At 37.9% G+C, this 16,911-nt stretch overlaps 1 protein-coding gene across 1 annotated transcript; it reads left to right on the top strand.

Annotated features, from left to right (window-relative positions):
• The first annotated feature begins 1 nt into the window (after position 1).
• On the top strand, positions 2-16,065 carry FANCB (FA complementation group B). Its single transcript, XM_083822676.1, has 8 exons — positions 2-1,044; positions 2,021-2,173; positions 2,686-2,778; positions 7,215-7,343; positions 8,224-8,390; positions 10,434-10,888; positions 11,742-11,979; positions 13,081-16,065. Exons 1-8 carry the CDS (start codon positions 115-117, stop codon positions 13,499-13,501), a joined length of 2,586 nt encoding a protein of 861 aa, XP_083678802.1. The 5' UTR covers positions 2-114; the 3' UTR covers positions 13,502-16,065.
• The last annotated feature ends 846 nt before the right edge of the window (positions 16,066-16,911 follow it).

Below are 16,911 nucleotides of genomic sequence, written 5' to 3' on the forward strand. Positions count from 1 at the left end.
CCCCCCCCCCCCCCCCCCTTCCGTTAGCCCGTGAGGGCTCCGCGGCCCCGCTGCGCCCCCCCCCTCCGCTCCCCGGGCTGGGTCCCTCCACAGGAGCGGGCAGCGGGGTCCAGGATGGCCGCGGTGCCCCCGGGCGACGGGGAGCACGCCCTGCCCTACGGCGGCGAGGTGCTGGTGCTGTGGCTGGCGGCAGCGGGAGCCGGGCGGGCGGAGGCAGCGGCGGAGCTGCGCGTCAGGAGGATGGCGCTGGGCGCCGGGCGCTTCGCGCACAGGTCGAGCGGGGCGTTTGGCGTGAGGGGCAGGCGCCGCGACGCCGGGATCGTCTGCTGCGGCTGCGCCACGCATTCCCCAACGGGCGTCGTCCTTCCCTGCGTGCTGCTGAGGAGGAAGAAAAGGAGCGACGCTGTCAAGTACCTGCTGCTCTCGCTCCACGGCTCCAACCGGTTTGAGCTGTCCTGTCAGTTTGAGCTGGACTACGAGCTGAAAGAGGACGTCAGGCTGTTCGGCGGCCCCTCGGTGCTGTGGAGGCACGCCGACAGGCTCTTCTACATCTCCCCCGACACCCGCACGGTGCTAAGCGCTCCTGTCCAACTTTCGTCTGTTGTGTGGGCGGGTGAAATTGAAGGGGAAGGCACTGTAGTCTTAGGGGTAAGAACCGCTCGCCTGCAAGAGAGCGAAGCTGAGGATGAGCTCTCCACTTCGGACAGAGCCATCTGGGGCACTGAGTTCTTTGGATACGCGATCGAAGCGCAAAAAATGCTGGCTAGCACGTGCTTCATGCCTCACGCGTACAGCAGGGTGGTATCTTCTGTCCACGTCTGTAAGAGCGAGATGCTGAAAGAACAGCTCAGAACATCAGTCGTTGCCGTCACCCACAAGAATCAACTCATCTGGTTCCAAGATGGTCGCCCTAAAGGTGTTTGTGAGCTTCCTTATGAGAAACCGTGTTCAATAAAAACAGCTGTAACCAGTGGCAATCAGTTGCTACTTATTGTGTCTTTTGCCTCTGGGAATATATGTGTTGTACGGAGTGAGAACTTACAGGTATCTGTGGCCTTCAATAGCTCCCTTTTACTACCCTATCTTCTTTTTTTTCTGTATGTATTGTTTTATCTGAAGCTTCTGCAAGTGAGAAGCTACATGTTCAAGTTCTATGGGTTTTTTGTTGATTCTGTTAAAATTTGTTTTAAGTAAGAATAATGATAAACTTTCATTTATTTCTTATAAATTTGAAAATAAATCCTAGATTCTAATATTTAATAATGCATTTTATAAGCCTGAGCCAAAGCTTCTGTTGATAATTAAAAACTTCCATAGTATGAGGAATTAAAGTTATGAGATGGTTACGAATGGGTTTACGTAATTTAGGTTAAAATGATAGTAAATTTGTATCATTTTAAAGCATAACCTTCTTGAAATTGAGAAGCTTTTGAGTCTCACTTTCCAGTCACAAAAAAAACACTGCTACTAAGAAATCATAGAATGGTTTGTGTTAGAAGGGACCACAAAGGTCATGTAACTCCAGCCTCGCTTTCCTTTCCTGAAGTCAGTAGTTACAAAACTACTAAGGTTTTGTAATACTCTGTCAAGAAGACACACAACTCAGGAAATGAAAGTGTCTGGTCCTCAGCATTTTATAGATATTGTTACTGTACAACTTTGGCTTTACATCTCAGTTATCTCTGTTGCATATAGTTACACATATTTTTGAATGTTAAAGGTATAATATCTGTAAGTGATCTGAAAGTATTATGAGTTCTAAATAACTTGTACAGCATTCAGCTATTCATCTATTTGAGTACACTGAAAAAGTGCAATCTTTGCCACCTGTGTTCTGGAAAGTGGCCTTCAAAGAGGAGTGGCTAAACTTCCTCAGTGTTACTGAGGCTCCAAATGATGGATTAAGATCTTGAAACTTCTGAAAGGAGTGTATTCCAGACGCTTGATTAGGGTGCCTCATTCTAAAAGGCAAGCTTCATCAAAATAACATCTCACGTACAAGACTTATCTTCTACTGTAGGTTGCTTCCAAATGGCAGAAGGTGAAGTCTGTTCTGGTAGATGATTTTGTTGGCTCTGGAACTGAGCAACTGTTGCTGCTTTTTAAGGATGACTCCAATGCAGACTTGTTAAATACATTCAAAATAACGGATTTGGGAAGAGTCAACTATGAAGTAAGTTCAGTTTGCCTTTTCTCAGCTGCTCAGCCTGTGCTTACTAAATTAAAAAAAATCTTAAGAAATTATTAAGGTACTGGTGCAAAGTGAAATTGGATGTATGTTGTGAAATGCCCTGATATTGAATACAATACTCTCTGTCTGAATTGCAATGTAAGTTATCCGAGGAGATTTGTTCTACTTCCTGGATAGTATCAGCATTCTTTCAGGAATTTAAAATAATGCGGTTGAAAATGTTTCAGATTTGCAACAGGTTTGCTACAATGCTTAGCTTTTAGCTAAGAAAATTAAGGTAAATTATCTGTCAATTATCTTCTCATAATTGGGTCTTTGTAATGTACTTTCAAACCCTAATTGCTTTCATAAGATTTTTCTTCTAGAATGCATGCTGTTACTCTTATGGTGTTCCCTGTCACCCCCCCCCCCCTTATTTTAGTAGGATGTAATAGCCTGTACCTTTCTTTCAGATTTTTACTTTTTTAATGTTTTCTTTTTTTTTTTTTTTTTAGAGTGGCATTAATTACGAAGATGATGTTCCTGCTGCAGAAGGATTGCAAGAGAATGGTTTGCTTACCATCCAAGCTCTTGAAAAAAGATTACAGGTTTGTACTGCATAGTTCTACCTCTGTATTTTCTCCACATTACTTTATCATTACATTATCCAAAGGCTAACGTTAATGATACTGTGTTTTTTTTTTTATTGGAGAAGTGATTCTTGGAGAAAACAATGTTATTTAGTGTTCATTCTTGAATTGGTGGTAGTCTGTTTCAGTTCTCTCAGTTATAAATGCATATGGGTAATCGGAAGGGTCTAATTTAATTTTAACTAAAATTTTGAGATAACGGTGAAACTATCTTATAAAGGCTTTGTAACAGTCATTTTACTGTTAGATATTGAACAACCAGTTTTATAAAATCAGAGTGGCTACTTATTTTGTTCAGCATTACATGCTTTGAGACAGCATAGTGTCAGGTTCCCAAAAGAGTGCCAATGAGCAGCAGCTAATCCTGAAAGAATCAACTTTTCCTCTGTCTATGGACTTCAGTCAAGTCAACTTTGACTTTGCCCTACTTAGTGACCATGGTTATTTCATCACCTGCTGACGGTTTTCTTCCAGTTATTAGCAGCTTTCTTAGGCTAATATTGCAAAGTAGAGTGAGTGAAGTTAAAATGCATCCTTTTAATTAGCTTCATTTATAATACAAGCTGGGGGAAACTTGCTGGAGTATAAGTAATAATGGGAATATATTGTTGGCTGCTAGTGAAACATGACAATACAACTTTCTAACTTTCATTCTGTTGGTAAACCTCCAGCGCGCTCTCCAATATGTTCTTTTTCGGTATTGTGTGTAGTTACTTTGGTCTAAAGGAGATGGTTAGTAATTGACTAAATAGGAAAATTAAAAACAACATCAAATCCCAGCAACTTTAGGAGATAGTGTAAATCTCAAAGTGAGCCAATGATGTAAGAATGTAGTTAGTTTGTTGAGAGTGCTTTAAGTATGAAATAGGAGGTAATTATTCTGTTCATTTGAGAATTAGTGAAAACTTCAGTGTTGTGGCAGATGGATCTTCAGCCCTTAAAAACTGAAGCAAGTTGACTGGGAAAAAATTAGGACTGAAAAGCAGGAATCCTATCTATTAGGGAAAGTTTAAAAAAATATTTTTCTGTTTTTTAATGACAAAAGAGATGTTTAGAGGTGCGTCTTTCAAAAGATAAGAACTGTTGTTTGGAAAACACTGAACAATGGATTTGTCTTTCCTGGAAGGCAGAAGAAAGTAGTTTTATTCGTTCCAAAGACCTCAAGAGGTCCCTTCCAACCCTAGATTTTTACAGCTCTTTGCTTTGCGTATTAGAGGACTATTGGCTTTCACATACAAAAGTGCATGTTTCCTTCACAATACACTACTTTCTCTTTTTAGACTCTTTTGGTGGTCAGATACTTTAAAATTGAATTATTTGCTCCTGTAGTCTCTCCTTGCTCATTAAGTTACTTTCTCCCTCTACCAGACAGACATTAGTTTTCCATCTTGTTTGTTGATCCTTCCGCTTTTGTCATGAAGATCGTCTGCCCTGCCACTGATTGTTAACTGTTTTATGTAACTTGTCTTTTGACATTGTTCTTTTTAAATACCAGCTGTTTTTCTGTTTTACACCTTGGTGGATCTGTGCTAGGATCAAATGAATACTCTGTTTTGCACATTCTAATGGTTCTGGTAGAAGCAAGCCACTGGCTAAAGTTTTCATGCATCATCTGCTGATAGAGTCCTTCTGACAGAGACACAGAATCCTTCATAAGACTTTTTTTTAAGTAGTAGATCTCTAATTTTCAAAGCCGCATGCTGGCTCAAGCACTAGAAGCGAGTCAAAAATCCTCTTATGTTTTAATGCTGTAAATCTTTGCCATTGCCATGGTGATGAATTTGGACGTAGGTGCCTTGGTGTTGCTTCCCTGTTGAGATCTCCGCTGTTCTGTGTGTTTCCCTGAATAGTAAAGTGCTGTTGCTGCTTTGTTGCAATCTGATTTATTACTGAATTTCAAGGATGGTTGTTTTGATACAACAGTGCATAGATGCTGCTTAGCTTGGAAATTTCCAACAGTTATTTAGCCTTGGAGTGGGGGCTCTGATATTCATCATCAAAATTCGGGTCCTGTAGAAATTTGCAATTTAATCGTGCTTTGACAGTCTCTGTGGTATCTCCTATGTTAGGGCAAAGTGAAATAGCAAATGCAGCCCTTTTTCATACCTCTGTTGTTACCCCTAAATATTTTACACTCATGTAGCTGTTTTCTAGCCACGTGAAAACTTTGGCAGGACTGAATTGTGCTCCAATGCATAGAAATAGGCTGCATTTAAGTTATACACAGTAATACATGTAAGCTGCATTTTACAGATGGTAAAACTGAAAAATCTGTAAGTCTATTTTTGGAACTGTTCTAAGTTTCTTATGCATTCATTCTTCCTCAACACTCATTATAGTATCTTCTGAAGAAAACTTCCTTTGGCAGAGTAGTGCAGCTACGCTACAACAGCCACAGCTACAGGGTTTCTGATGATTTTAGTTGGCTGTTCTGGCAGGAATACTGGCCCGTTCTACCTCCAGCTACTGAACAATTTTGTAAGGATTATAATGCCATGTTCTTTTGACTGTGATAAAATTGCTCCCTTCAACCTGGCTTGCCTATTTCGAGGCCGGGTTGGTGGTTGTTTTTTCTTCTCACATCCTTCTGATTTATTGAATTGCTACAATGTCTAATTGTTTCTGTTCCCGTTCTAGTAATGTTGATTTGGTAGTGGGTGGGAAGTTATTCAAGAAATGTTATGTACAACTAATTTTTATTACTATTTTTAGTCTGAGCTTTCAGTAGTTATTTTTCTATCTTTGCTGTAAATCGATCCTCTTTTCTGTTTGTTTTCTCATAATGGATTTTAGTCACTAGAAAACCACACAGCCTGTTACTTACTGTAGCAGCAGCTTCAGACTCTAGGCCTCTGAATTATGTTTCCCTTTGGCTTTGTCTACTTTTTCTGTTTCACCTTTACTTTTCACAGTATTGTAAGTCTTACAGTCTTATAATGAATCTTCCTTTTCATTCTCTGCCCTTTGCAAAAAGGCCACAGTTCTTGGTAGTTTCAGCTTTGTTATTTATTTATTTAATTATGAATATGTGTGTCAAAGCACTGGCTGTTTTACTTGCAACTAAGTCTCTGCCTTAATTTGTTTTGTTTCTTACAGTGATTCATCTGTTCTGCTGTTTGTGCTGGATTTTCTCTTAGCTATGTTGTATTCAGCTCTGTACTGCAATGTTTTCATGTTGATATTTATCTTCTGTTTTAAAGTGATGCACTCTTATTTTCTCAGTTTCACAGCGCAAAGGTTGTGACTTCTGCTGACGCTTGTTGGTCAGTACATCTTGGGATATGAGACAAAGAATGTGCATTTCCCTTCTTCCAGAGACAACAGTAACCAAGTGTTAGTCTAGTTTTGCCATGTGATAAATTTCAGTTCTCGTTCTTGTGTCACTCTGTGAGGGGAAGGAGGACTTGCAAAAGTTAGATGGGTCAGCAAGCATAGATGAGCGAATCCTTGGCGGTTTGACTTTTTCTTAGTCTGTGCTTCCCTGTTTGTTTTCTGTATCTCAATTGCTCACTCAGGAGTTACTCACCAGTGGGACTGAGTAATTTTTTTTCTGATGACTGCAGTTAGGAAGAGATTATAGAAACATCTTTCTTCTTAACTTTTCCTTTTCTTTCCCCACCCCAAATCTGACACTGGAGTATTTTGTGGAATCTGGTACTTTAGACACATGGTTTGATAGGCGGCCAATCATTTTGTTTTATGATGGGTACTACTTGCTCTAAATGCTCTTTGCTGTTGCAGCTTGAGTAAATTTCTGTTTTCATTTCTGTTATTTGAAGTGCTTTTTATTCAGTCTTGCCAGTTGGTGATAACTTATCTTGATGTCTTTTTATTTCTTCATTAGTTTAGAGGCTGGTTTTCAGTTCTAAGCTTTGTTCCCATGTCTTTTGTTGACAGTAGCAGACTTCTTGAGATCTTGTTTTCCAGAGGAGAGTTTTGAGGAGTTTTCTTAAACTAATAATCTGGTGCTGGCATGCCTTTTTTTTTTTTAACTTAGAATTAGCTTAACATGTTTGTCTGTTTGTAAAACTGTTGGCTCTTCAATATATTTACTTGAAAAACAATCAATACAAGTCCTGACAAAAAATCAAAATTGATGTCATTACAAAAGTAGGAGCAATAATGAAAGAGATTATCTACATGATTTGAGAATATTTACTTTATAAGTTTAAGTTCAACTCAAGCTTTAATATTAAGAGGCCAGGACTCTTAGATTCATATTTTGGCAGCAGAGTAACCTGACCCAGACAATTTTTAGAAGCGCTTTTTGAGGAACAACAGGTTGTGATACTAGCGTAAAATGGAAAGTTAAAGGATATCTTGGTAGCTTCAATACCAGTTCTTATTTTCTGTAGACTAAAGCCTAAGTCTGATATCATTTTTATCTTTTACAGGCTGGTCTTACTTCTGTTCGAGAGCTACAGCAGCATTTGGGCCTCAAAAAGAGGGTTCTTACTGAATCATGCAGAGCATTAATAGATCTTGTTGAAGAAAGAAGCCATGTTCTACCAACTGCAAAAAAGGTAAAAAGCAGAAGAGAGCACGGACTACTTCTGAGTTCTGCTGAGCCATTTGTAGAGGGTGCTTCCCTCAACCACTTGTTACTTTTACCAGTAGGGATTGCCACTATCAAAACTCATTAATTTGCTCTAAGTAAAGTCTGGTTCATTCTCTTAACCTGTCAATGCATGTAGATAAGAGTAAATTTAATTGCTTTTCCTTGAAATTGATTTACACAGTACCTCCTGACAACTAGGTTGGATGGAGGTGTAAGCTCTAACAAAGAGTTAGTGACAAACAGCAGGGGGAGCGTACAGTCCTAATTGGCACAGTTGCCTAGATAACATGTTAGATCATGGACAGTTATTTGATATGAAAAATTAGCTGTGATAGATTTGTGTAAGCAAAATTGATTTTATAACAGGGGCAGAGCGAACCGCAAGCTAAAAAGATGATGGGGTTTGTGCAAATGTTATTTTAGTATGTTTCTTTAAATAAACATCCTAACTTACCTGAAATGCACTTGATCGTTCAGTTAATGTTGTTGTTCCCTTCAGGTCCTCTTCAGCCAGGTTTAGACAGCAAATTTTAAGCAATTAATGCAATAATATAACTTCTAATACCTTAAGTCTTCTTTGGACAATTAGTTATATTACAGTACAAGATTTATACTCATGCTGCTTAGGAGAGAATGAGTTGCTTTTGTCATGACAGCTTGTGTTTTAAGAAAAGTCAATTATGTATTTTAAATCTATTCTAGAGAATAAACTAGTTTATATAGATTTCATTTTATGTATCTTAAAAGCACTTCCAGGGATCGCTTCTGGTAAAACACTAAATAACGCAATATGAAAAGAACAAGTATATGCACTTAATTTATCTAAACAAACATTTTTCTGTAAGGAAGGTCTTGTCTCTCTCTGGGATGATGTAGAAAATCCTCCTCATTCTCTTAGTAAAGAGACGTCATCGACATCTAAAGTTCCAGACCACTTCGTAGAGAAATTGTGGCAGCGTGTTGTGGGTGAAAGCTTGGTAGTTGGAGTAAAACTAACTGAATCATTTTACCTGTAAGTATACAAATCTAATAATTTCATTCTGTAGTTTTATAGAAATTGAGACTACAAGTTAAGCCCTTCACTAGCAAGAATGGATTTTTGAGATTTGACTTTTGTCATTTGAACATCCGTGTATAAATTGTTTCATGTGTGTGTCTTGCCAGTATTGTTGTCTCTCTCTAGCACTGTGCAAAAAATACATTAGATAGCCAAAAATTAGTTGCATCAATATAACTACATCGTTACTGGAGACTTTTTATAACAGAGCTTTCTTTGACAACAATTATAGCTCTTTATAGTCCCTATCAGCATAAGTAAGGTACACTGACATCAGCATGTAGTGTAAATTTTTGGTTCTGTCCTAGCTATAATGTCCCTGCTGCCTTAGTGTTAATATCTTGCCATTCCTAGAGTGTGATTTGCTTAAAAAGAAGTGCAGAAGAAAACATTTTAAATTCTCTGATCAATTTAATAGTATTCAGGTATGCTGAAGTCAGATATCCAATCAAATAAAAACATTTGCTAAGCTAATCTATTATGTAATCACATGGAACAAAGAGGTATTCAATACTTAAAGTTTCAAAACTGTTTGTTTATTCTTATCGTTGTTGTAATGATTTGTTTATTTTGTACATTGCAATTGCTTAGTTCTGGTAGTAATTACTACTGATGTCATTTCCCTCTTAGATGGAGGGAGCTAATTTGGAGCATACTTTAAAAGAGCAGGATTACATTAAACAAACTTATGTTGGTGGAGACAGAACTTGCCTTTTGACCTATATTCCCACATGCAGTGGGAATAGCTGAGACTGCGTTAGGGTGAGCTTAAAGAGTGTTGATGCCACTGAAAACAATTCCGGTGGCTGTGAGGGAGCTGACCTATTAGGCCCTTCGGCTGTTCTGCTGGAGCTGTGGGTGTATTATTTCTCAACTGCCAGGTTGCTATAACTTTACAGGAAAGTTGACCTTGTCTTCTTGACAGCCTGTTAAGAGCCACCGAGGCAAGAGTTTGGTTTTGCCTTTCCAGTGCTTATTCTTTTAGCTTTGATGACAATTTGGTTTTGAAATTAAAATACCTAATCCCTGTATAGCTTAAGAAGCCCTCAAGATTTGTAACTGTTCTTTAAAAATCAGCAGCAATATTGCCCTATCCCCCATTTTTACAGTTGAGAAAAGATCTGTGAAGATGACGTCATTTGTCAAAGGTTACCTGGTAGGCTAGCAGCAGAATCTAGGTCTTCTGGTCTCCAGTTCAGTACTCTATACAACAACCTGTGGTTCCGGGTAAAAGGGCTTTCTTTCTTTCCACCCCAAAGCTGTAAGTCTTTACTGATTATTTTATTGGCTTCCTACTAATGCAAGATTGTAGTGATATTTTAGATTGCATTGTGAGGTGGTGATACTCCTCTGTGAAGAAAATTAGACATTTATAAGACTTTCAGGTGTCAGTGACATCTTGAGACCGAGTTGATTGACAGAAAAAAAATCTTCATTAAGAGAAGATCAAAAACAGCACTATTAGGATTTCATGAAAGAACCCTGTGTTGAATGAACAAAGCACTTCATACATTTCAGGAAATTACTGAATGTTTAAGGAAGTAGTATTTTAAATCTTTTCTTTTACTCTCTACACACACTTTTGTTTGAATACCTAAAAAGCAATATAAAATACTAGAATAGCTTTTAGTCCTCAAAGACAGCAGAGCTGATATTTTCTGTATTTTTTATTAAAAGAAGATTTGGATTTTAAAAATAGATTACAAATGGTGTAGAGTATCTTCAAGAGTTATGTAGAATTTTCAACATATTCTGGGGGAATTAAATGCCTAAATTATTTGAGTTAAAGTGAGGCATTGAATTCCTAGAAGCTCTTAATACCAAGCTTAGATGAAATAGTCATTCAAAATACGCTCTTTGTGCAGTTTCTGAATTAATTTGGAATGATATTGGAGTTTGGTAGTCTTACAAGTCTGTATATGTCTGAAAAGTTTTGGTTATTTCTCAGAACGCGAAATGCATTCTGTGAGTGCAGTCATCTTACATGGATTTTTACAGGTCACTGAGTGATGTCAGTTTATCTTTGGTGGTGGATCAAGATTTCTCTTCAATTTCTCCAATTATTGAGTGTCGGAATAAAATCATTAAGCTGAACAAAGCCTTCTCAGCATTATCGGTTTCCTCGTGTCAAATTGAGCCTCCACCGAAAAAGATGAAATTGGACCTGCATAGCAAGAATGATCTGAAAAAAGAGGTTCATAAGAAATGTTCAAATATTCATCTGGAAGGAGCGAAGACAGTCACTGCTGTTACCAGCCTTTCACCCTTACTGGCATTTCATTGTGTATGTTGTGTAGTTCTACTACATGCAAAGAAACAAAAACATCAAAATGATGGTTTACGGAAGAGCAAAAAGATCACTTTACTCTGTGGGAAAATTTTGTTAAGTCTGGAAGATATCTCAAATGGAAAATATTCAGTAAAGATGCCAAGGGATAGTAGTTACTGTACAGGTAAATGGCTTGATATGATTTGGGTTCATAAATATATGGTTGATTCTTCTGTTTATTCTAGATGAGGCTAAGTTTTCAGAGTGTAATTATGTCTCTCTCTTTGAACGCAAACTGCATAGATTTTTTAATTTAGAGCTGGGTGAAATACAAGGCAGAAGGAACTTATCAAAATGGAAAAAAGCATGACATCGATTGCTATAAGATTTTGTGATAGCTAGCATTGGTGCTGAAGTGTGTCTGGAAAGGTTAACTTTAAAGATAAGTCTGAACATGGAAAGCTGCATCCTGCTTTTTTTCCTCTAAGATATTTACTATAGATTAGACACACTTTTTTCTGACTTAGAATTACTATTTTTCAAATAATACCAAAGTAATTGAAGCTTTTCCTCATCTTCACAGCTATTAATTTTTTTTTATTATTATTTTTTTTTTCTTTTAAAGTTCCTGATTCAACTGATTTTGAACTGGGCTTTTACTAATGTAGTGAAACGCCCTTCTGATCATTTTCAATGAATTTTAATTTTTTCCTTTAATGCTATATCATCAGCTAACACCAGCATGTCATCTTACTATAACAGGAGGCTATTAATAGTATTCTTTTGGCAAGGTTGTGCTTATCTTTAGAGCTCTCTTATTATACAGATGAGGCTCTGTTAATCAGGTAACCATTTTGCTTGACAGAAGTAGGTGTAAGAATTTAGGTGAGAAGAAAATTTCCAGAGAACACTCGAATGCAGGTGCAGACTCTTCAAGTAAAACTAGGAGTGTGAAGCAAAAATCGATTCAAATTTACTGCATGCAACCTGATCAAAATATTTAGGTCAAATATCTTTTTTTTTGTATTTTCTTGCAGGTTCCATGGAAGACATACTTGCTGTCCTTGCAGCATCTATGAGATTTTCCTTTCAGATTCAGTCTTCTGACTTCACATTGACTTCAGTAAATTCATGGTTACTTGGAGAAATGGAGTGCACGCCATTTAAAGAATGCCATGACCACATATTCTGTCATAAAGCAGGAAATGTATACGGTACAGTTTTTAACTGGACCCTGAAAAGTCCATTTGAAGGAATTCTAACACTATTTTGCAGGTAAAATTGGTCAAAAAGTGTGCAGTATATTTATCTTACATGTATGCTTTAAATCATCTTTGTTTTTTCCTGCTGGTTTGCTACAGCTGCATAGAATTATTTTCATATCAGAGCTATGTCAGAACATGAATTGTAATATTTAATGCTGTCTTTGGTAATACATTAGATTCCAAATATTCTAGTCTCCTTTAATATGCGCTTGGTGCTATTTCTTTTTTTCATTTCAGTGCATAATAATTTTATATTCAGTATTCTTAGAATAATATACAAATTTTATCAGCACGTTGATTTTCTAAGAAAAAAATTAAGAGAATGTTAAAAAAAAAGTTGAAATTGAACTGCAAATAGAAATGTCTTTCTGATCAGTGTGAGAAAACTAGCTACTTAGAGATGCTTGTGGATGCTTTTTGTCTTTTTTTCTGAAATTTCTTAAATTTTTCTTTATAAAAAGACATCTGAGGAGCTCATCTGGCCAAACACAGGAAATAAGACAATTTTGAAAATCTCTGCATTCCTCTTAGAATGAATGTTGATCTGTCACTGCATCGTATGTGCTATACAGGTGTCCAGGGAAGTCAGTTCCCTGTTGAACACCAACACTGTTTTATCCTGGGTTCTTACTGATTTTGAATATGTGAATCTAAGTGTAACACTTTCTTACCAGTGACCATTCAAAATAGACAAGTGGTGAGCCGCCAAACAGCTGTTCAGTGCACATCTCCTGACATCAACAACCTATCAATGACTAACTTTTTTGTTTTTTTGCCCCTGCATGCAGACCAGGAAACACATTTCTTTGTGTTGTCCCATGTGGTCTTTATATACGATGAATCACTTTGTAAAGAAAGAAGCGATGCTTATGTAACTGTGCATATGTAGAATTAATGGTGGTGAAGCAACAGTTCTTTTGATGTACTATGTCTAAGTGTGCACTCCATTAGAAAGTCCTTGCTTACAGTTGTGTATGCTGTATACATGGTACTTAAAACCGTAATCATCCAAAGTTTTTTCCCTGCTTAATTTGAAGTAGCTTTTCTGTAGTTACCACTATAGAATTTTGAACATACAAGGTAGGTTAATAATAATACTCTTATTTTACAGAAGTCTGACAGTCTTGTTCCAGTGCCTTCATAGCCTTACTAGAGTTCTCCCACCAAGCTGTGATGTAAAACTCCTGAAATCTGGAAGCAAAGGTGTACTTACTGAGCAGTTAGCACTGGCTTTGGAAAAAGAAATGCTCACCTCACGGACTTCTCTCTCCTCAAAAGAAAGTAAAGCTGAAAACAGTTTGACAAGGCAGAATGAGCCTGGCAAAAATATCAGTGATGCTCCTGTGGCTTCTTTACTGGACAGTGAGGACAAAGTTCAGCAATTCAGAATGAAGCTTCAGAATGAACGGGAAGAGAGTGCGCTAAATATGAATCAGACAATGAATGGTACCCTTTACCAGGAAATGGCTTTGAAAATAGCAGAAGCTCAGCTCAGTTCTGATATGATTGTGTGGAGACTGAGCAAGTCCTAGAAACTATTTATTTTGAACAAAGTTTTAATTAAAAATATTGTATTAAATATTTATATTTTCATAGATACTTATTCGTATTATTTTTTTAATCTCTAGAAATAACTATAGAATAACTAATTTGGTGACTTCTAGTTCAGCAAAAACGAGTATTCAAGAGTCATTTTGTTACAGATTTCTAAAATACATTAAGGTATTTTCTAATAAATGCTATTTCAAAGTTGTAATTCTTGATCTTGAAATACATTAGAAAAAATAGCAAGTACTGTTTAAAATAATCCTATTAAATTTATAAGTTGACTGCTTACACAGACAATGCTAAGCTTTTTAGAAATCTTAAGACTGATCTAAAGTTAGATCTTAAGTTAAGCAAACAATTTTAATTCATAATTTGAGTATGGGGTTTGACAAATTCAAAACAGCAACAGCCTCTTTTCATGATAGATCCAGTCTTTTAAATAACTTAGATTTAGTGATAGCTCTTAAGGAAGAAATCTCTGACCATACCTTGCAGACCAGTTTTTCAAGAGGCCACTGTTAGATCTGAGACAGTTTGGAGAACTTATTTGAGCTGGAGAAACTAGATCAGGCCGCCTACGAAATTTCAAGTACTCCTGAACATTCACCCTGTAATAAAATGCTTTTAGATTTGAAAGGTCCATCCCCATCCAGAAGTCTGTCGTAGGACTAATTTGGTTGGGAAATCCTAGATGAAACTCTGTCCTTCCTTGGACCTTAGTCCAGATACAAAGACATAAGATTTGTTTGCTCGTTCCCTCAGTTGTAAATGATTATCTGCTGATACTAGCTGCTCAGTGGTTTTGTCTTATCTCAAATATTTTAAGTAATAAACAACTCCTTGTCTATGGAGTTGCTTCTTGTTTGAAGATCATAGAATCATTAAGGTTGGAAAGGACCTCCAGGATCATTTGGTCTAGCCATCCCCCTACCACCACTATCACCAACTAAACCATGTCCCTAAGCACCACGTCCAACCGTTCCTTGAACACCCCCAGGGACGGTGATGCCACCACCTCCCTGGGCAACCTATTCCAACACCTGACTGTGCTTTCTGAGAAGAAATGTCTCCTCATTTCCAAACTGAACCTCCCCTGGCACAGCTTGAGGCCATTCCCTCTAGTCCTATCACTAGTTACCTGTGAGGAGAGGCCGACCCCCAGCTCCCCACGTCTTTCTTTCAGGGAGCTGTAGAGAGCAATCAGGTCTCCCCTGAGCCTTCTCTTCCCCAGCCTAAACAACCCCAGTTCCCTCAGCTGCTCCTCACAGGACTTGTGCTCCAGGCCCTTCACCAGCTTCGTAGCCCTGCTCTGGACACGCTCCAGGGCCTCGATGTCCTTCTTGTAGTGAGATGCCCAAAGCTGAACACACAACTCAAGGTGTGGTCTGTAGCACCTGTGCATCCCAGAAGAGAGCTGCCTGTGATCTTGCAGGTACTACTAGCTGTGACAGTTGTTATTCTTTATCAATTTTTCTTTTTTTTTTCTTTTCTTTTTTAGTTTTGTAACTGGCAAAAAGCTTTGAAAATCCCAAATGATAATAATTTGCTTCCTTTTTATGTGACTTACGTAAGCAAAAAAACCCTCGTGTTTGTCACCATTTTTCTAAGGTTGTCAAAACTTTGCTTTTCAGTTCTCCTGTAAACAAAGTTTTAATAGTTAACAACTTCAGCACACGCTCTGACAGTAAGAGTTAGGTGGGAAGAACGAAAGATTTATTAATCTAAAAGAACATTTCAGAAGAATACTGTATCTTTTTTACATTAGAATGTTCTATGCATGTTCTCCAGAAGCATTAGAGATGCCAAGAATTTATTTTCAAATGGTGATGTTTTTCAGTGCAAGATGTCATCTCATGCTGGCAACCAGAGTTCAAGTAGTGCACATCTAAAGACAAAACACTGGCTAGAAAAACAGTAAATAAGAAAATGCTTTTGTGCTTCCAAAGTTCAATTTTGTTTAGTGAGGTAGTCTCCCTTTTGTGACACTGTGACAAGTAATGAATGTCTTTATTTTAGGATACAGACGAGGAAAATTTTCATGAAGTTGTCAAGAATGCCTTAAGAAAAGACACTCTGTATTTACTGGATGAGAAGGAAATATTAAAACCACCCACAGAGAGAAAAAGCCCTTGTTGTTAAGCCACAATTTGGTTCAGCCCACAGTCAAAGCTAAGAGCTCATTGTCAGGGCTTGGCAATCTGTTGTCACTGGAATTCCCAGAAGAAAATATCTAATTATAAGCACTTTAAAAAAAATAAATGCAACCCTGTGGTTTACAGTTAAAGAAGATGCCTTGGTAAACCAGCTGAGCAGGAACTTTCAGAGCAACAAAGTTATTATTCATCACAAGGTACTTGAAGGAGTTTATGCAAAGCAGTGGAAACAGTCCAGTAATTGACTTTTATCGTAGCCGCATGGTGTCATGTAGTAACTAACCTTAGTATGTGTGTCTCTGGATCTAAAAAGAAACCTCTATTTGTGTTCTCATCAACCCCTTTGCTGAACTAGTACATTTGACCAAATAAAGAGAAGCTTCTAAAGGACAAAAGTTGTCAGTTTCTAATTCCATGAAATTGTTACCTATTATTATTTAAAAGCAGAAAAGCAGCAGTGAAATCACATAATTATGTGACTCTCCCTTAGAGTAGAACAACCCATACAACAACATGTTTCTACTACAGAGCTCTTCCGGAGGCACGAATGCTTAGTTTGCAGGTCCTCAGATGAGGTCATTATAAGCTTTCCTAAGACCTCTGACACTCCTGAGAGTAGTTTTCCAAGTGACTGCTAATGCATGAGGATATTGCACAACTTTCACTGGTAGTGAGTGATGCAATTGGTAGATGCACTGTATATGCATGGGAGATTCTTTAACGTGGCAAAATGCTTGGAAAGTTTCTGCGGGTATGTGTTCTGAGCCAGGAATCATGCAGAAAATGGAGCTGTTCTGAACAGAGGTGGTTTTCTTTAAGCAAGTCTTTTGAGAAATGAAATTGGTTCATGGTAGCAGCAGTCCTTGTTAGGTGGGGATTGGTATTGCCAAGAAATACCTGATAAAATATTTGGATGCTTGATTCTGTAAATTTGTTTTTCCCTAATAGTGGATCAGGTTGGGGAAGATGCGGATCACAGCCAACAGAACACTTTTTGTTAATAAAGCTCTTGCTAATAGCAGGTAACTTCACACAACACATTTGCTTATTTGTAATTACTCACTAGGAGCAAATACTGGGAGGCTAATCCCAACCCCTCAGAGCTCTGACTTCCAGGCCGGTAGTTCAGAGAACTCCTCGAAGGGTCCTTTGCTTTATCAGGTGCATACATATAAACCTGCAATGTTTTTGTCTTCATATAGCAACTGCTACCTGCTTATACATGGTCCAAGTTATGCAAT

Source organism: Anser anser, assembly GCF_964211835.1.
Source record: "Anser anser genome assembly, chromosome: 1".
NCBI classification, from domain to species: domain Eukaryota; kingdom Metazoa; phylum Chordata; class Aves; order Anseriformes; family Anatidae; genus Anser; species Anser anser.